Below are 20,312 nucleotides of genomic sequence, written 5' to 3'. Positions count from 1 at the left end.
CATACATCGTATTGGGGTAAAAACCTTGTGTGTACATACATGTACACATCACTGATTTAACCCCTACCCAATTCCCACCCCATTCCCTCCCCGTCCGTCCTTCCCTTGCTTGGCTTGGTGGTTGACTTCGATATGTTTAAGCATTGTGTGTTTTAGAGATTTCCCTCTTCCTCTCTCCTTTCTCCTCCTTTAGGTTGCCTTGTTTGCTCCTCTATAGAATTTCCTTTTTCATCTAGAGTTCCTCCTATGACCCATTTCTCCCTAACTGTCACATATTAGGGAAAGCATCTGCTTTCTTATTTTTTTGTGACTGACTAATCTCACTTAGCATAATGTCCTCCAGTTCCATCCATTTCCCTGAAAATGATGTAATTGAATTATTTTTTTAATGGCTGAGTAAAATTCCATTGTGTACATATCCCACAGTTTTGTAATCCATTCATCTGTTGATGGACATCTTGGCTGGTTCCACAGTTTGGCTATGAACATAGATACACATGCATTAGTTTGGTAGTTTGGTTTCTTTTCTTTTGGGTAGATACCCAACAGTGGTATTGCTGGATCAAATGGTAGATTTGTTTCCATTCTTCTGAGGATTCTCCATACTGTTTTCCAAAGTGGTTGCACTAATTTGCAGTCCCACCAACAATGTCTTAGAGTTCCCACTTCGCCACATTCTGGGTCTGTTTCCAATTTGTGTGTGTGTGTGTGTGTGTGTGTGTGTGTGTGTGTGTGCGCGCGCGCACGCGCGATACTGGGGATAAAACCCAGGGGCATTCTACCTCCGAGCTACAATACCACCCCTATTTTTTTAGTCCTTTTTATGTTTGAAACAAAGTCTCACTGAGTTGCAGAGGGCCTCACTAAGTAGTAGCTGAGGCCATTCGCGAACCGCGGTCCTCTGCCTCCCGAATGCTGGGATTGCAAGTGGGCGCCGCCACGCCCGGCTTCCAACTCATTTTGAGTAGTCGCATTTCTGTCACTCTAGTCTGACACTGTTCACTGTCTTATATTCTTATATAGTACAAAAAGCACTGCTTTTCTGTTATTTGGCTTTTTTTTTTTTTTTTTTGCGGTACTGGGGATAGTACCCAGGGCCATTCTACCTCCAGGTGATACCCTCAGCCCTATTTTTATTCTTTATTTTGAAACAGGGTTTCACTGAGTAGCAAAGGGTCTCACTAAGTAGTTGAGGCTGTCGGTGAACCACAGTCCTGTCTCAGCCTCCCGAATGCTGTGATTATAAGCAGGCGCCACCATGCCCAGCCCTTTTTATTCTTTTATTTTGAAACAGAATCTCACTGAGTTGCAAAGGGCCTCACTAAGTAGCTGAGGCTGTCCTTGAACCCCAATCCTCCTCTGTCAGCCTCCCAAATGCTGGGATTACATGTCTGCGCCACCACGCCAGGTTTATATAACTCTTCTTATGGAATTAAAGCTAACAGCTATTTCAACTGAGTAATGAGTGCTCAATTATACCTATAACACTTTTGAAGAAAAATATTCAAACCGTTATGGCCCCATTTTTATTTTACATGTTCTTTTTAAAGCCTTTTTTAAAACAATCTGTAAGTAAGTGACCTCCTTTTTTTCTGTTTGCATATGAATGTTGGAGCTTGAGGTTAAGTTTTATTTTGTGTCAGCAATCTCTTACGTTGGCAAATTGTGGTTAATATCAAGTGTGTTCTTATTCAGTAACATAATTTAAGCATTTTCTCTCACTCGCTCTTGTGCGTATGCACATTTATGTGTGTGTAGGTTACTGGGTTTGCACCCAGTGACATTCTACCTCTGAACTATACTCCCAGCCTATTTTATTTTTTACTTTTGAATTAGAGTCTCACTAGGTTGCTGAAGCTAGCCTCAAACCTGCAGGCCTCCTATCTCAGCTTCCCAAGTACTGGGATTACTAGCATGTGTCACCACACTCAGCTAAACATTTTCTTTTAAAACTCAGCTTGAATAAACCAGGCGTGGTGGTGCACGCTTGTAATCCCCGCGCTTGGGAGGCTGAGACAGGAGGATTGCACAGGTTCGAAGCCAGCCTCAGCTACTTGGTGAGGCTCTCAGCAACTTAGGGAGACTCTGTTTCCAAATAAAATATAAAATAGGTCTGGGTATGTATCCCAGAGGTAGAAAGCCCCTGGGTTTTATCCCCAGTACCACAAAAAAAAAAAACTCAGCTTGAAGCCAGGCATGGTTGCCCATGCTTGTAATCTCAGTACTTGAGAGGCTGAGACAGAAGGATCGCAGGTTCAAAGCCAGCTTCAGTTGTTTAGTGAGGCTCTCAGCAACTTAGTGAGACCCTGTTTCCAAATAAAACATAAAAAATAGGTTGCCGGGCATGGTGGCGCACGCTTGTAATCCCCGCGCTTGAGGGGCTGAGACAGGAGGATTGCGCAGGTTCGAAGCCAGCCTCAGCTACTGAGTGAGGCTTTCAGCAACTTAGTGAGACCCTGTTTCCAAATAAAACATAAAAAATAGGTTGCCGGGCATGGTGGCGCACGCTTGTAATCCCCGCGCTTGAGGGGCTGAGACAGGAGGATTGCGCAGGTTCGAAGCCAGCCTCAGCTACTGAGTGAGGCTTTCAGCAACTTAGTGAGACCCTGTTTCCAAATAAAACATAAAAAATAGGTTGCCGGGCATGGTGGCGCACGCTTGTAATCCCCGCGCTTGAGGGGCTGAGACAGGAGGATTGCGCAGGTTCGAAGCCAGCCTCAGCTACTGAGTGAGGCTTTCAGCAACTTAGTGAGACCCTGTTTCCAAATAAAGTATAAAAAAGGTCTGGGAGTATAGCCCAGAGGTAGAAAGCCTCTGGGTTCCTGCCCCAGTACCACCAAAAAAAAAAAAAAAAAAAAATAGGTCTGAGGATACAGCCTGGAGGTAGAAGGCCCCTAGATTTCCTCCCCAGTACCACACCAAAAAAAAAAAAAAAAACTCAGCTTGAGTGTTCATTTATTATCATGGGCTAATTTCTATATAATAAATAAAAGTCAGGAGTTTGTTTATATAATTTAGAAAGATGAGTAGAAATCATTAGAACAAAGCACCGTAAACATTTTCTCTAACCCACGTAACCTCACAGATCGGCCTTATCCTGATGAAAGCTGCCTGTTTACTTCCATCTTCCATTCGGACAAAGAATGATTTGTAAAAGTCACTATTATAGCTGGGTGTGGTGGCACACATCTGTAGTCCCAGCACTAAGGAGAGTGAGACAGAAAGCTTGCAGGTTCAAGGCCAGCCTCAGCAACTTAGTGAGACCCTGTTTCAAAATAAAATCAAGCTGCGGATGTGGTTCAGAGGTAGAATGCCCCAGGGTTCAATGTCCAGTACCACAAAAATAAAGTCAGTAATTACGAACAATATATCTGTACTTGATATGATGAACCTGATTTTAGCACATGAAGTTTTCCAATTGGCTGATCACTGATTTTTACTCTCTGCCCTAAATCTCAAATGGCCACAATTAAATGAAAAAAAGAAGGATTTGCTCATGTGGCACAGTCTCCACACTCAGGCTCAAAAGTACCTGAGCAGCCGGGCGTGGTGGCGCACACTTGTAATCCCGCGCTTGGGAGGCTGAGACAGGAGGATCGCACAGGTTCGAAGCCAGCCTCAGCTACTGAGTGAGGCTCTCAGCAACTTAGTGAGACCCTGTTTCCAAATTAAGTATAAAATGGGTCTGGGACTATAGCCTGGAGGTAGAAAGCCTCTGGGTTCCACCCCCAGTACCACAAAAATAAAGTACCTGAGCAGAGTGCCATCAGGGCACTGGAGAGGAAGCTACGGTTCCCTGGCCCTTGGAGCCCTATTTTCAAGCTATGCATTGTATTTTTGTTTTCTTTTAATTTGGTACTGGGGTTCAAGTTTGAACCCAAGGATTCTACCTCTGAGCTACACCTCCAGGCCTTTGTATTTTTCTTATTTTGAAACACAATCTCACTAAGTTTCTGAGGCTGGCCTTGAACCTTCAAACCTCCTGTCTCAGGTTCCCAAGCTACAGGTGTGCGCCACCACGCCCAGCCTATGCGTTGTTTAATGCGCCTCAGCTATACCTCAACCCGCACCCTAGTTGAGACTGGCCAGCTCAGATAATGAAAGGGCCTGCCATTTCCATTAAAAACTCAAAGACATAAATTGCTAACAACTTCTTCTCCACTGATAAGAAATCAGCGCCATCCAATTTTCCTGCATGGTTGCACAATTGTTTTTGTGGTGGTGGTGGTGGTGGTGGTGGTGGTGGTACTAGGGACTGAACTCAGGGGCATTCTACTCTGTGCTACACCCCTAACCATTTTCTTTTCTTTTTTTTTTTTTGAAACATAATCTCATTAAGTTACTGAAGGCCTCACCAAGTTGCTGAGGCTGACCCTGAACCTGGGATCCTCCTGTCCAGCCTCCCACATGCTGGAAATACAGGCATGCACCACCATGCCCAGCTTGTTCCCTTATTTTTGCCTCAGAGGTATGCCTTTAAAATTAAAATTACCTACTGGGTGTAGTGGCACATGTCCATAATCCAGGTACTTGGGAGGCTAAGAAAGGATCTCAGGTTCAAAGCCGACCTCCAAAATTTAGTGAGATCCTGTTTCAAAAAATAAAATAAGGCTGTGAAAAGCTTAGTAGAATACACCTGGGTTCAGTTCCTAGTAACACACACACACACACACACACACACACACACACACACACACACATTAAAATAGCCAACTCATGACTTTGATAAGCCTTTTAATTATATAACTTAATTTCAACTGTTAGGGGTGATACTTTTAAAGCAGTTCTAGTTGCATTTCATTATCTATAGATATTTTATGACCACACAAGTCACAGATTAAAATATAACTAAAATTGATAGTTTGCACAGAAAAAATATAACTTGCATAACACTCCAGATAGACTGATACTCAGCTGTAGTTCCTCTTTGAGATCCAAATGTCCAAATACTCATGCTTACTGCAAAGTATTTTTATGATGGCATAAAAATTCCAGTGAGTAGATGGATGTCCTTTTTAAGAAAACAAGGGACATCTTTGGTCCATGTTCACCAAGATGGCATACACTGCTATCAGTACAAAGAAACTCGTTTTTCCTTTGTTTATGGGCTTTGCAAAAAAGAACTCACAATGATCATTTGCAACTTATTTTTCACTTAGGCAAATGCAACAAAAACTAGAAATGAACAAAAACACTAAATAGGTTTAGATTTTGAGTTCCACAGCAAAAAATTATATTTTTCCAATATGTTTGTACAGGTTTTTTAATCATTAATTATAAATTGTCTTCATTCTTTGGGTTATATAAAAGTCTTATTAGTAGTACCATTAACAAAAGACATTTGTTAACCACATCAATTGTTGCACTATTTCTTTCTTAATTTGTTTCGATTTAAGCCTAGCACAAATTTACCAGCTGCCTGCCCCTCTCTCTCTCTCTCTCTCTCTCTCTCTCTCTCTCTCTCTCTCTCTCTCTCTCTCTCTCCCTCCCTCCCTCCCTCCCTCCCTCCCTCCCTCCCTTCCTCCCTCCCTCCCCCTCTCCCCCTCTCTCAATTGTACCAAGGGTATTCTACCCCTGAGCTTCACCCGCAGCCCTTTTTATTTTTCTTTTAATGATGTCACTAGGTTCCTGAAAGCCTGGCTATGTTGCTGAGACTGTCCTCAAACCTGTGATCCTCCTTTCTCAGCCTCCCAAGTACTAGGATTACAGGCATGTGTCACTACAACCAGGGCCAGCCTTTTTATAGACTATTCTTTCTGCTAAATTTTTGAAATATCGGTATGTCTAGTTTTATTTGAACAAGTTAGTTGGCTACATTTTCATAGCATCAGATAATACCTCTAACCCAGGTAATCAGCGAACACATGCATTCATTCATTTTATCCTTCACTCATTCATTCTTTATGTGTGTATGTTGCTGAGGATTGAACCCAGGGGCATTCTACCTCTCAGCTGCACCCCCAGCCCTTTCTATCTTTTATTCTGAAACAAGACCTCACTAAGCTGTGGAGAACCTAAGTTCCTAAGACTGGCCTCAAACCTGCAATCCTCCTGTCTCACCGCGCCCCCAAATACTGGGATTACAGGCATGTGCCATCACACGTAGCTATTTTTTATTTTGTAATTCACTAAGTTGTGGAAGGCCTTGCTAAGTTGCTGAAGCTGTCCTCAAACCTGCGATCCTCCTATCTCAGCCTTCCAAGTACTGGGATTATAGGCATGTACCACCATGCCCAGCTCTCGTACATTTCTTTCTTCCTTCCTTTTTCTTCCTTCCTTCCTTCCTTCCTTTCTCTTTCTTTCTTTCTTTTTTCTTTTTTTTTTTTTTTTTTGCGATACCGGAGATGGAAAGCGGCATCATACCTCCAAGTAACTCCCAGCCGTATTTTTTAGTCTTTTTCATTTTTGAACCAGAGTGTCACAGAGTCGCGAAGTACCTCGCTAACTAGCTGAGGCTGTCCTCGAACCTCGATCCTCAGGTCTCCGCCTCCCGAATGCTGGGATTGCAAGCGTGCGCCACCACGCCCGGCCTCTCGCGCGTACATTTTTTTAATCATCTATTGTGATTCTTTGTCAAATAACTGGGAGTCTACTCACAATGCACTTTGAATTTTCTTTAGGTGAAAGATATCTAGATAAAAAATCATTTTATAGTGTCTTTATATAATAGATTTTGCTGAAAGAATAATTGGTATTGCTATTTCTCTGCTTCCTAAAAATACTAGGCCTTACTTCAGACGCACGACGTAGTGGCACATGAAGTTTACAGCGATGAGGCGCTGAGGGTCACCCCGCCCCCCACCTCCCCCTACTTAAACGGCGATTCTCCAGAGAGTGCGAACGGCGACATGGACATGGAAAACGTGACCAGAGTCCGGCTGGTACAGTTCCAAAAGAACACGGATGAGCCAATGGTAAGTGGTATTTTCTCACAAGCACCAGCTCGATTGGATCAGCTAACTGCAACCGATACTGCTATTAGAAGCAGGAGATTGTGGGGAGGGCACAGACAGTTCTAAAGAAATCAGTTTTCAGGTCTTCTGTCCCCTCCCCCACCGCGGGTTTCTTTGCTACAATTGTTCTGCCAGACACCATGTCTCAGGCATGCTGATTCCTCTCACCTGCCCTTTCAAAATTCCCTTTCAACTTCATCAAAAAAAAAAAAAAAACACCTAATATACTGGTATATTTCCCTAGAATAGAAAAACCTCTGGGATACCAAATAAGAGGACAATTTGAAATATTGGTATTGGTCTTGAGGAAATGAACATAGAATACGTTGTTTTTTAAAAAAAATTCTACTGGGCGTGGTGATGCATACCTGTAATCCCAGTACTTGGGAGGCTGAGACAGGACAATCACTGATTTGAGGACAGCCTCAGCAACTTAGCGAGACTCTCAGAAACTTAGTGAAACCATGTCCCAAAATTTAAAAATAAATAAATAGGGCCTGTGGTGTAGCTCAGAGGTAGGATGACCCTTGATTTCAGCCTCCAGTATTCCCTTCAAAAATCTTCTTATAAACTTGGTACTTTCCAGGTCTTTTGCCTTAAACAAAATTAGAGGAAGAAACGCTAATTCAGAACACACTGAGTGAATTATTCAGAGAATTGAGTAATATTGCTAAAATAAGATTCCCTCCATTCACATCTGCCTACTGAATATGAAGTCATTTTCTCAGTGCTGAGGAAGAGAGTTGGAATAGATGCGCAGAAACCTGGTAACGAAAAGACTAAGCCGGGCGTGGTGGCGCGCGCTTGTGATCCCAGTATTCAGGAGGCTGAGACAGGAGGCTCGCGGTTCGCAGACAGCCTCAGCTACTTAGTGAGGCCCTCTGCAACTTAGTGAGACCTAGTTTCAAAATAAAGAATGAAAAATAGGGCTGGGATGTAGCTCAGAGGTAGAATGCCCCTGGGTTCCATCCCTGGTACCGCCAAAAGAAAGAAAAAGAAAAGAAAAGAAAGAGTCATAGCACAGTTCCCAAATGAAAAAAAGGTTCCGTGGCTGAAGGTCCCATGGCTAGACGGTAGACAGCAAGGCGACTGGCCAGAACAGGACCACATGAGTATTGAAAAACATGTTAGAAGCCGGGCGTGGTGGCGCACGCTTGTAATCCCCGCGCTTGGGAGGCAGAGACAGGAGGATCGCGCAGGTTCGAAGCCAGCCGCGCGCGCTGGCTTAGGAGACCCTGTTTCCAAATAAAAATGTAAAAATAGGTCTGGGAGTGTAGCCCGGAGGTAGAAGGGCTTCCAGGAACCCCAGTACCACCAAAAAAAAAAAAACATGTTAAAGGTTTTTGTTCTTCATCCAAAGACACTGAAAGATTTTGAGCAGGAAGATAGAGCTCCAGCTCCATTTTAATAGTGGAGGCTGTATTTAAGGGGACAGGAGTGGATATAGAAAGACCGATTAAGAGGCTATTACTGCAGTATTACGGGCAAGAGGCGACAGAAGTCTGATCTAGAGGATCGGAAGTCAGCGTGGAAGGGAGTGAACACACGAAAGAAGTAACGAGCTGGGTGTAGTGGCACATGCTGTGATCCCAGTAGTCGGGAGGCTGAGACAGGAGGATCGCGGGTTTGTGGCTGGCCTTCGAAGCTTAGTGAGGCGCTCAGCAACTTGAGACCCTGCTTCAAAATTAAAAAAAAAAAAGGCTGGGGAGATACCTTGGAGGTAGAATGCTTCTGGGTTCAATCCCAGGAAAGAAAGGGAGGGAAGGAGAAAGGGAGGTAGGTTGGTTTGTTGTTTGATTAAGCTCAGTAAGCCTGAATAATGGATTGCCAGTGGGAATGAGGGGAGGGCTGGGATTGAGGATTGCTTTAGATTTAGACAAACGAGTGGACGATGAGATAGGAACACGGAGACAGGGAACATGGAGCACGTTCCAGGATTAGAGTAGGGGTCGTATGTTAGGACAAAACGCTGAAACTTACACATTCCTATCTTTCCCTCGGAGCATAGTAAAGGGCTGTGGGGTTATAGAAATACAAATTACCTACTTATGAAAGTTGACTGGCTGTCTTCCAGATTAAAGGGAGAATTACACAGCAGGAAATCTCTGACCACAGTTTCCAGAGAACCCTGGACTCTAGACATTCCTTGTTATAATTCTTTATAATTCTTACTAACTGCTCCTTGTCAGTTGCAAAGTGTCACCGTATAGTGGGCAGGGCCCTGGGCGACTCTGGCTTAAGAGCACAGACAGGCCTCAGCACGCGCATCTCCAAATGCGCTTGCTACATGATCCCCAAGACCTGAAAATCACATCCCTCGCTCCAAAAGCCAAATAGTCCCTTCAGTCATCTGGGGGGGGGGGGCTGGGGTTCCTGGAAACCCTTCTACCTCCGGGCTCACTCCCAGACCTATTTTATACTTTTATTTGGAAACAGGGTCTCTTAAGCCAGCGAGGCTGGCTTCGAACCTGCAGCGATCCTCCTTTCTCGGCCTCCCAAGCGCGGGGATGACAAGCGTGCGCCACCACGCCCGGCAGCCCCTTTGGTCATCTTATATAGTCATTCAGTCATTCCACAAGTGTTTCAGTTCCCACCATGTGTGATTCACTCATTGCTGGTATCAGAAGCCAGCATTGTCGTGGCACATAGGACACGGCCACTTCCTGGGGCGCACTCCACAGGGCTGGCTACAGTGGGTGAGTAAATGTGCAGCTTAGCACAGTGTACCTGGACCAATTATTACAGAACAGAGAAGCTGTGATGGGAAGGCAGGAAGAAGGGGTGACACTTAGCCAAGCCAACCAAACAGGAAGTTGGGAGGGACCACAGAGTGTCTTCTGATCATCATGTTCTGAGACAGCCCAGTGATAATTGCTTGATCTTTTCTATGAAGGCTGACAACATAGAAACATATACAAGTAAGAACCTAACACCAAATCCCCAAGTTACTTCAGAAAATAGCCTTGAGGCCGGGCATGGTGGCACAGCTTGTAGCTTGTAATCCCCGCGCTAGGGAGACTGAGACAGGAGGATCGCACAGGTTCAAAGCCAGCCTCAGCTACTTAGTGAGGCTCTCAGCAACTTAGTGAGACCCTGTTTTCAAATAAAAATACAAAATAGGTCTGGGAGTATAGCCCGGAGGTAGAAAGCCCCTGGGTTCCACCCCCAGTACCACAAAAAAAAGAAAGAAAGAAAATAGCCTTGAGAATTTCTTAAAAGTCTCCTTTAACTAAATATGGTATCGCACACCTGTATTCCCAGTGCTTGGGAAGCTGAGAGAGGAGAATCACAGGTTCTAGGCCACCCTCAACAACTTAGTGAGACTCTTTTTCAAAATAAAAAAGGTCAGCCGGGCGTGGTGGCGCACGCTTGTAATCCCCGCGCTTGGGAGGCAGAGACAGGAGGATCGCGCAGGTTCGAAGCTAGCCGCGCGCGCTGGGTTAGGAGACCCTGTTTCCAAATAAAAAAATGTAAAAATAGGTCTGGGAGTGTAGCCGGAGATAGAAGGGCTTCCAGGAACCCCAGTACCACCAAAAAAAATAAAAATAAAAAAAAATAAAAAAATATAAAAGGTCTGGGAGTTCAGCTCAGAGATAAAATGCCCCTGGATTTAATCCCCAGTATCACCAAAAAAAAAATCTCCTTTAAAAAATTCCTTCTTTCTTGTGTCTTCTCTGATCATGGTGGCAGCATATATTTTTTTGTTTTGACTGCTTGCCATGAAAACAGGAAGTCTTTTATGGAAAATATAAGATATATTTTCCATAATAGACTATAGATCTCTTGACATAATATGGCTTTATTTGCCCGTTTACTTTTCTATTCAAAGTTGTATGACCATCAGGCATGGTGGCACACACCTCTAATCCCAGTATTGGGAGGCTGAGACAGGGGAATCACAGGTTTGAGGCTGGGCTCGGCAACTTAACAAGACACTGTTTTAAAATAAAAAGTAAAAAGAGAGGTACAACTTGGAGGCAGAATACCCCTGGATTCAATTCCCAGAACCTACACACACACACACACACACACACACACACACACACACACATACACACACACACACACACACACGGAAAGAGAGATGCCTTAGCAAGGCATTGTGGCTTACACCTGTATTCCCAGTACTTGGGAGGCTGAGTCAGGAGTTTCTTAGGTTCAAGACCAGCCTCAGCAACTTAGTGAGACCCTGTTGCAAAATAAAAAATAAAAAAGGGCTGGGGGTAAAATGCTCCTGAGTTCAATCCCTAGCATAAAGGAAGGATGGATGGAATGAGGGAGCAAGGGAAGGAAATAAAAACCCTCTGTGGCCTCCTTTCCTTTTTGGATTCTCTGTAGTGCATCCATCCCCAAGAGGGAAGCATACCCACCACACCCTGGGTTTTCCTGGGTTTAACATCGTACTTGTAATCACTTCTCTATTAATTGGGATTTCCGTAGAAGCAAGTGTACAAGGATTAAATTGGGCCTGGCTTATACCATAGAGGAAAAGCTTATGTCAACAATGTCACTCCCCAACACCCACCGGCTCGGGTAGGTTCCAGAGCAGCAGCCTAACCCAATGTGGGCCAGTTCCTTCCCCAGAATTGGCGAGCTTGGAAACAAAGAGAACCTGAGTTAGTTCCTCTCTACAGAGATATGTTTGGGGCAGAGAGAATTAAAAACTGCTCATTATAACCGGTTTGGAGTGAATTTCTCCCAGCATGAGAGGTTCTGTGTTTACTGACAGTATTTACTACTGTGCCTAGGAGAGTACCCTGCCCCCTAGTAGGTTCACATTCACGTTGGTTTAATGAATACCTCAAAGTTTGAAGGATGGAACTTCCATTGTATTATCATTTCCCTTATGAAATCAGATTTGACTCACACATCAATATACATCATTTTTCCAGAAAAGCTTCCCTTGGTAACCATACATGTTCATTGAATATACAAATTGAAAATGAAACTCAAACATTACAATTGGATGTTTGGACCAAAATCATTTTGATAAACTAATTTTTCATTTTGCTTATCTACCACTTTTGAGAACTAGAAACCAGGAACCATGCAAAACGATATTTTGTGGGAAGGCACAATTTAAGTTAGAGTATAAATTCTCAAATATTTCCAACAGAATGCTATTCTCCAACAAAGAGATAAAATAGGGTTCCTACTCTAAGGATCTCAGAGTCAAGGCCACTTTCTGCTGCAGGATCTTGTTTTTTAAAAATGCAGACTGCTGGACTCCATTCCAAATCTCCTGAGTCTAAATCTAAAGGGTGAGTGTAAGAGTCAGCATTATTTGGCCAGGCCCACGTGGTAGCGCACACCTGTAATCCCAGTACTTGGGAGGCTGAGACAGGAGGATCACAGGTTCACAGCCAGCCTCAGCATTTTAAAAAGACCCACACCACAGCAACCTAGCAAGATCCTTTTCAATAAATAAAAAGGACTGGAGGTATAACTCAGAGGTAGAACACACCTAGGTTCAATTCTTAGTACCAAAAAAAAAAGATTTAGCATTATTAAAAAGTACCCTGTGTGATTGTTAGGATCAGCCAGATCTCGTGCAAAAAAATATTTTATAAAAGCTTATCTTTTAATAGTGAATAATTAGAAAAAAAGTAGTCTACTCCATAGAATGGTATTCTGGCATTAAATGTGACTATGAAACTTCTACTTCTGGCCAAGATGGAATAAAAAGGGCAAAATTAATTCTCTTATATAAAACTAGAAAAACATATAAAATATAAAATTACACGTAGGAACAGTTTTTTGAGACACTGGACATCAAGCAACAAAGGGCAGTGAGCCCTAAGAAGCAAACACGGCCACTCTGTAGTTGCCCCACCTTCCTGCCTTGACAGTTTCTAGCCACCGCACAGGGAGAGAAAACTGAAAGAGAACAGGCAGGCTCCGGAGTTGGAGCCCAGTGTCTGTGGAGACCAGCAAAGGTGTCTTTCAAAACCAAAGGCAAAATAAGTCGGGTGTGGTGGCTCACACTTGTAATCCCAGTACCTAGGAGGCTGAGACAGGAGGATGGCAGGTTCAAGGCCAGCATCAGCTAGGGCTAGGGGTGTAGCCCAGAGGTAGAACGCTCCTGGGTTCAATCTCCAGTACAGGGAAGAAAGAAAGAGAGAGTGAGGAGAGGGAAGAAGGAGGGACAAAGAAAGGAACAAAGGGAGGGAGGAAAGAAGGAAACAAAGACGGATGGAGAGATGGATGGATGGATGGAGAGATGGATGGATGGATGGATGGATGGATGGATAAAATAGGGCTGGGAGTGAAGCTTAGAGGTAAATTTCCACTGGGTCTATCCCCAGTACCAAAAAATAAAGAAAGAAAGAATAAGACCTAGGTGTGGGGGCACATGGCATGCAATCCTGGTACTCGGGAGGCTGAGACAGGAGGATCACAGGATTGCAGCCAGCTTCAGCAACTTAGTGAGACGCTGTTTCAAAATAAAGAATAAAAAAATAGGGCTGCTGTGTTAGCTTAGAGATAGAATTCCCCTAGGTTCAATCCCCACTGCCAAAAAAAAAAAGAAAGAAAGAAAAAATACATATATATATATAAATGGCTGGCGATGTAGCTCAAAGGTAGAATGCCCTGACATTCAATCCCCAGTACTGAAAAAAAAGGCAAAATAAAAATATTTCAGAAATAGCAAAGCTGAAAAAGTCAGTTGACACAACATTTATAAAGGATACCCTTTAGGCAGAAGAAAAATGATAACATAAAAATATGAATCTACAGAAAGAAAGTTAAGAGTACTGAAAATGAGCCAGACATGGGAGCACACATCTGTAATTCCAGAACCTGAGAGGCTGAGACAGGAGAATCAGAGATTCAAAACCAGCCTCAAAAACTTAGCAAAACTTTTAGCAACCTAGTGACCCTGATACTGTGTTTCAAAAAAAAATGTTTAAAAAGGGCTGAAGCTGGGCATGATGGCCCATGTTTGTAATCCCAGCATTTGGGAGGCTGAGACGGGAGGATAGTGGTTTACAGACAGCCTCAACTACTTAGTGAGGCCCTCTGTAACTCAGTGAGACTCTGTTTCAAAATAAAGAATAAAAACTAGGACCTGGGGGTATAGCTCAGAGGTAGAAAGCCCCTGGGTTCCATCCCCAGTACTGAAAAAAAAAAAGTTAAAAAGGGTGTAGGGCTAAGGGTAGAATACCCCTGAGGTAGAATACCTCTGGATTCAACCTCCAGTACCAAAAAACAACACCCAATTATATCCTACCTGTAAGAAATGAACTTATACAGAAGAAAAATAGTTTCAGAATAAAAGGAAAGAAGATATACCATGATAACATTATTCAGAAGGCAGCTGGAATGGCTCTATTAATATCAAAGTATACTCACAGACAACAATCAGATTAAATTAAAAATAACAGAAAAGTTCCCATATACTTAAAAACTAACAAAATTATAAATAATTCACAGTTAAAAGAAGAAATGAAAAGGAACATTAAAGAGTGTGTGTGTGTGTGTGTGTGTGTGTGTGTGTGTGTGTGGTGTACTGGGGATGGAACCCAGGGTGCTCCATCTTTGAACTACATCCCCAGCACTATTTTGTTTTTTGTTCTGAAGCAGGGTCTTGCTAGTGTGAAGTGACCTTGGATCTGTGATCCTCCTGTCTCAGCCTCCCAAGTACTAGGATCACATTGTGCACTACCACACCCAACCACTAAACAGTATTTAAGTCATTGAAAATGAACCACAGCATATCAGAATTTGTGTAATGCCACTAAAAACAGTATATAGTGAGGGATAGTACTAATAAGTATCAATATTTTAAAAGAAATATCTAAATTCAGTGACCTCTGCTTCCACCTTAAAAACCAGAACAAAAGCCAGGCACGTGGTGGCGCATGTTTGTAATCCCAGTACTTGGGAGGCTGAGACAGGAGGATCACACAGGTTCGAAGCCAGCCTCAGCTACTTAGTGAGGCTCTCAGCAACTTAGTGAGACCCTGTTTCCAAATAAAATATAAAATAGGTCTGGGAGTATAGCCCAGAGGTAGAAAGCCTCTGGGTTCCACCCCCAGTATCAAAAAAAAACAGATAAACAAAAATCAGAGTCTATTAAACCCAAAATGGATAGAAGAAAAGCAGCAGCTAAGACCAAAGTAGAAATCAATAAAGTAGTAAACTGAAAAGCAATAGAGTACCAATAAAACAAAAACATCTTTGGAGAAAACCAGACTGATCAGGAAAAATGCCTGCACAATCAGAAAAAAAAGGAAGACACAAGTTATCAGTATCAGCCAGGTGTGATGGTGGACACCTATAATCCCAGCTATTCAAGAGGCTTGGACAGGGAGATGGCACGTTCACGGCCAGCCTAGGCAGCTAGCAAGAGCCTGTCTCAAAATCATGAAGAGGAAGGGTTGAGACGTAGTGGTAGACCATTCGCCTTGCATGTACAAGGCCCCAAGTCCAACCCAGAGTACTGAATTTAAAAAGCCAGAAAACACTAAGATCAAGCATGAGAGAAGTGGCATCATTATCATTATAGAAAAGGATAATAAGAAAATAAATGGATTTATGCCACTAAATCCAACAACACAGATGGAATGGAAATGTTCCTTAGAAAACAGAAACTGCCAAAGCTCACTTCAAAGGAAACAAACTGAATTTCTCCATACTATTTACAAAATAAGCCCAGTCTGGTGGCGCATGCCTGTAATCACAGAACTTGGGAGGCTGAGATCAGTGAATCCGAGGTTCAAGGCCAGCACTGGCAATTTATTAAGACCTTCTACAACTTAGCAAGACCCTGTTTCAAAATACAAAGTAAAAAGGGCTGAGGGTGTAGCTTGGGAGCAGAATGCCCCTGGGTTCTACCCCCACTACGACAAAAAATAAGAAGGAAAATAATTGAATTTGGATTAAAAGCAAAACCATCCCTCAAGGGCTGGGATGTTTGTCCATGAATGTTATATCCATACACATCCATAATTGTTATGAACTATTAATACATGCAAACAGCATAATGGGAGCTCAAAATAATGATACTGAGTGAAAGAGCAACAAAAAAGTAACACTGTATGATTTTATTCCATTTATAGCCAGTGGAAACTAATCTGGAGTCAGCAAAAGCCTACCCGGGCACTTGGGGATTAGGAAGGGAGAGCATGGAGGGACAGGAGTTAATGACTGGAGGAAAGGTGTATTGATTCTACACCAGCAAAGACTTGAAAATAATTGGCAAGACTGGCCATGGTGGCATGCACCCGTGATTCCAGCCACTCAAGGGGCTGAGGCAGGAGCATCACCGGCTCATAACCAGTCTGGTCAACAGTGTGAGACCCTGTCTCAAAAAACAAGGGCTGGGGATGTAGCTCAGTGGTAGAGTATGCATGAAGCACTGAGTTCCACCTCAGCACCAGAAAGGAGAGAGGGAGGGAGGGAAAGTCACAAAATGAAAAATGAAACGACATAAAAAGAAATCATATTATAATTAAAAAGTACCATAAAGCCGGGCGTGGTGGCGCACGCTTGTAATCCCCGCGCTTTGGAGGTGGAGACAGAAGGATCGCGCAGGTTTGAAGCCAGCCGTGCTGGCTTAAGAGACCCTGTTTCCAAATAAAAATATAAAAAATAGGTCTGGGAGTGTAGCCCAGAGGTAGAAGGGCTTCCAGGAACCCCAGTACCACCAAAAGAAAAAAACAGTAAATAAAGGCTGGGCGTGGTGGCGCACGCTTGTAATCCCCGCGCTTGGGAGGCAGAGACAGGAGGATCGCGCAGGTTCAAAGCCAGCCGCACACGCTGGCTTAGGAGACCCTGTTTCCAAATTTTAAAAAAAATGTAAAAATAGGTCTGGGAGTGTAGCCAGGAGGTAGAAGGGCTTCCAGGAACCTCAGTACCACAAAAAAAAAACAATAAATAAAAATAAAGAATAAAAATAGGGCAAGGGGTATATCTCAGAGGTTGAATGCCCCTGGGTTCCATCCCCAGACTCCCCCAAAAAAATCACAAATGTAAAAAGTGCTCCAGCTATACCATTCCTAGGTATCTTTCTAAAAGAAAGTTAAAATACTATAGCAATACATGCATACTCATGTTTATAGCAGCACAGTTCACAAGAGCCAAGTTATGGAACCAGCCTGGGTATGCATCTACAGATAGAGAAAATGCGCTATAGACACAGAACAAAGTTTTACTCATCCATAAAGAACAAAATTATGTCGTTTTTGGATCTAGAAAATGGATGGAACTAGAAAAGATTCTGCGTGAGATCAGCCAGTGTCATAAAAACAAAGGCCACAGGCCATGCATAGTGACACATGCCTGTAATCCCAGGACTTGGGAGGCTGAGACAAGAGGATCTCAGGGACAGCCTCAGCACGTAGAGACTCTCAGCAACCTAGCTAGACCCTGTTTCCAAAGAAAAAATTAAAAGGGCTGGAAGAATAGCTCAGCGGTAGAAAGCCCCTGAGTTCAATCCCCGGTGCCTCAAAGCGACGACAAAAACAACCAAGGGCCACACGTTTTCTCCCACGTGGAAGCTAGAAAGAAATTAGGAAAGTAGGAACCTCATGAAAATGAGAAGAGAGTCCAGTAGAGTATAAGGGAAAAGGGATTGGGGGAGGGAGAAGGAAGAGGGGAAAGGAGGCTCCAGGAAGGAAACGGAGGGAATAATAATATTATTATATTATCCATTTATTATAGTATTATATGTGTATATGGCTATAGCACTGTGATTCTCAGTAGAATGTACAGAGCAGAGGAAGGGCGGGAGGGACCACACCAAGGGGTGTCGTGTGCATATATGAATGTATTACTTTGAATCCCAGGACAGTGTATAATTACAATGCACCCGTAAAATCAAATAAGTTTTTACTTAAAAAAATCAAGTGCTCTCCGATTATATTTCTTACTTGAATTTTCTTTTACAGGGAATCACTTTAAAAATGAACGAGCTAAATCATTGTATTGTTGCAAGAATTATGCATGGGGGCATGATTCATAGGCAAGGTAAGTTTCACCCGGAATTCTTCCTTTGCCTTCCTTAACTTTTTTTCCTGTAGCCTAGTGAAGAAAGCATTTGTTACGATCCACACAGAACATCTCTTTAAGTTGGCTTTAGGTCTTAGTCACTGTTGGTCTCCACTTGTTCTTACATCTGTGCATGTGGCAGAGTGCTGTCGCTTCGGAGAGAGGATGAGGTAGAGTCGTGTTAGCCTGGAGCATCTCTGCATCGTGGCTGGATGGTGACCTACTAAAAGAGCGGAGTATCCCGTAGGGCCCCAGGATGTAGAAAAGACATCTGTTTGGGAGGTGTGTGTGTGTGTGTGTGTGTGTGTGTGTGTGTGTGTGTGTGTTCTGGAATTGTTACACATATATCTATGTAATGTATACATATTCAGTTATATAACTATATATAAATTTTGGAGTATATGCGAGCACATACATATATGTATGTGCGTACATATATATAAAGTGAAATAATGGTTTAAGAATTCTCCCATTCATCCAGAAACAAGATGCTATTCATAAATTCAGACATCAGAGAGTTGGATAATATACAACTTAAATGGTACAAGAAGAGATGTAAGGCTGGTGATTAAATTTTTCATTCAGAGGAAGGACTTCACTGAGGTCTGCTGAAGATGAAGAATGAGTGAGGAAGTACAGCCTGAGCTCGCTGTCGGGGCCGGCAGGATCTGGACGTGGAGAGTTAGGCTCCTCTTTGAAAGGACTGGGTTCAGAGGACTAGTGTTCAGAGGAACTTCCAAGAATGATCCTTCCGGCAGACTCCCTTTGTTTGAGATAGAATTGTTTTTGTACTTGAAACTGTCTTTCCTTACCACCCCGAGAGCAGTCAGTGACACCCTAAGCATCTCAGTGCCTTCCTCTCCTTGTTAATGATGACCTGCGGGCACAGGATAGTGTCTGACACCACTGCTGATTTCCGGGAAGTTTTTATAGGCATAGATTGTGTAGGCACTCGAGCAAGACAATGTTCAGTTTTAAATTCCACTACAATTTTGTTTAGCTGCTGCTGCTGCTGCTGCTGCTGCTACAGGGTGTGTGTGTGTGTGTGTGTGTGTGTGTGTGTGTGTGTGTGTTACTAGGGATTTAACCCAGGGGAATACTACCTCTGAGCTAAGTTTGGTGAGTCTCACTATATTGCGGAGGCTATCATCGAACCTGCATCCTCCTGTCTCAGCCTCCCAATTACAGGCATGTGTCACCACATCCAGCTTGTTTGCTAGTTTTAATAATTGGTTGTGTATTCAATATACTTGCAAAGTTGCAGCAGTATCATTTCTTTTAACTCCCTTTGTTTTATTACTATGCTGGCCCATACCTTTAGCCTGTAATAGAAGTAGTATAGTAGACATCATTGTTGGGGTTTTTTGGTCATTTGTTTGTTTGTTTGTTTGTTTGTTGTACTGAAGTTGAACCCAGAGGCACTCTGCCTCTGAGCTACACCACCAGGCCTTTTTGTCTTTTGTTCTGAAACAGGTTCTCACTAAACTACTGTCTCCCTAAAAGTTGCTGAGACTCGTCTTGAACCTGTGATCTTCCTGTCTCAGCCTCCCAAGAACTAGTATTACACGCATACATTACCACACCCAGCTTCTATTCCTTCTGGGGTTGTTTTTTTTGTTGTTGTTTTTGTTTTTGCAGTACCTCTGAGCTATACTCCCAGCCCTATTTCTTATTCTTTATTTTGAAACAGGATCTCACCAAGTTGCAAAAGACCTCACTAAGTCGTTGAGGCTGTCTGTGAATCTCGATCCTTCTGTCTCGGCTTCCCAAATGCTGGGATTACACGCATGTGCCGACACGCCCAGCTTCCTGTTTCTATTTTCAAAAGGAATCTTTGGATAAAGAAAATGTGGTACATAAACACAAGGAAATACTGTTGAGCCATTTTTTAAAAATGAAATCCGTTCATTTACAGCAATACAGATGAAACTGGAGATCGTTAGAAGTTCAATAAGCCCAGCACAGAAAGGCAGGTACCACTGAGCTCCCGCCCACCTAGGAGCTAGAAAGTTACCTCATAGAAACAGAGAGCAGGATGAAGTTACCAGAGGCTGCGGGGAGTAGGAGACAAGGTTCATCTGTGGGCACTACGTCCCGGTGAAAAGCAAGAAGCTCTGCTGCGCTGCTGTAGTGGTGTGACTGTGGACAACAGTTACAGGCTGTACATCCCAAAAAGACACAAGAAAAGATTTTTGAAGGTTTTCACCATGAAGCGATATTAGATATTTAAGGAGATACATATGTTTAACCTGATTTGAACATTATACAATGTACACATATATTGAAATATCACATGATACCTTATGAATAAATAGTCTTTATATTTTTAGGTAGCAATTCAAAAACAATAGTAGGAATTAAGACAAA

The 20,312-nt window shown here is 43.1% G+C and overlaps 1 protein-coding gene across 6 annotated transcripts in view; it reads left to right on the top strand.

Moving 5' to 3' along the window:
* The window catches only part of CASK (calcium/calmodulin dependent serine protein kinase), a gene marked incomplete at both ends in the record, with an annotated part of 384,129 nt that overhangs the window by 314,307 nt on the left and 49,510 nt on the right, over positions 1 to 20,312 (top strand). For all 6 annotated transcript variants that reach the window (XM_080718576.1, XM_080718575.1, XM_080718573.1 and 3 more), the window contains 2 exons: positions 6,726 to 6,914; positions 17,846 to 17,924. In XM_080718576.1, the coding sequence (XP_080574702.1) occupies positions 6,726 to 6,914; positions 17,846 to 17,924 (268 nt within the window). The remainder of the gene's footprint in view (positions 1 to 6,725; positions 6,915 to 17,845; positions 17,925 to 20,312) is intronic.

The sequence above is a fragment of the Muscardinus avellanarius genome, assembly GCF_963383645.1.
Source record: "Muscardinus avellanarius genome assembly, chromosome: X".
Taxonomy (NCBI): Eukaryota; Metazoa; Chordata; class Mammalia; order Rodentia; family Gliridae; genus Muscardinus; species Muscardinus avellanarius.
Note: the sequence above shows the minus strand (reverse complement) of the source record. Positions and strands in the feature narration are given on the sequence as shown.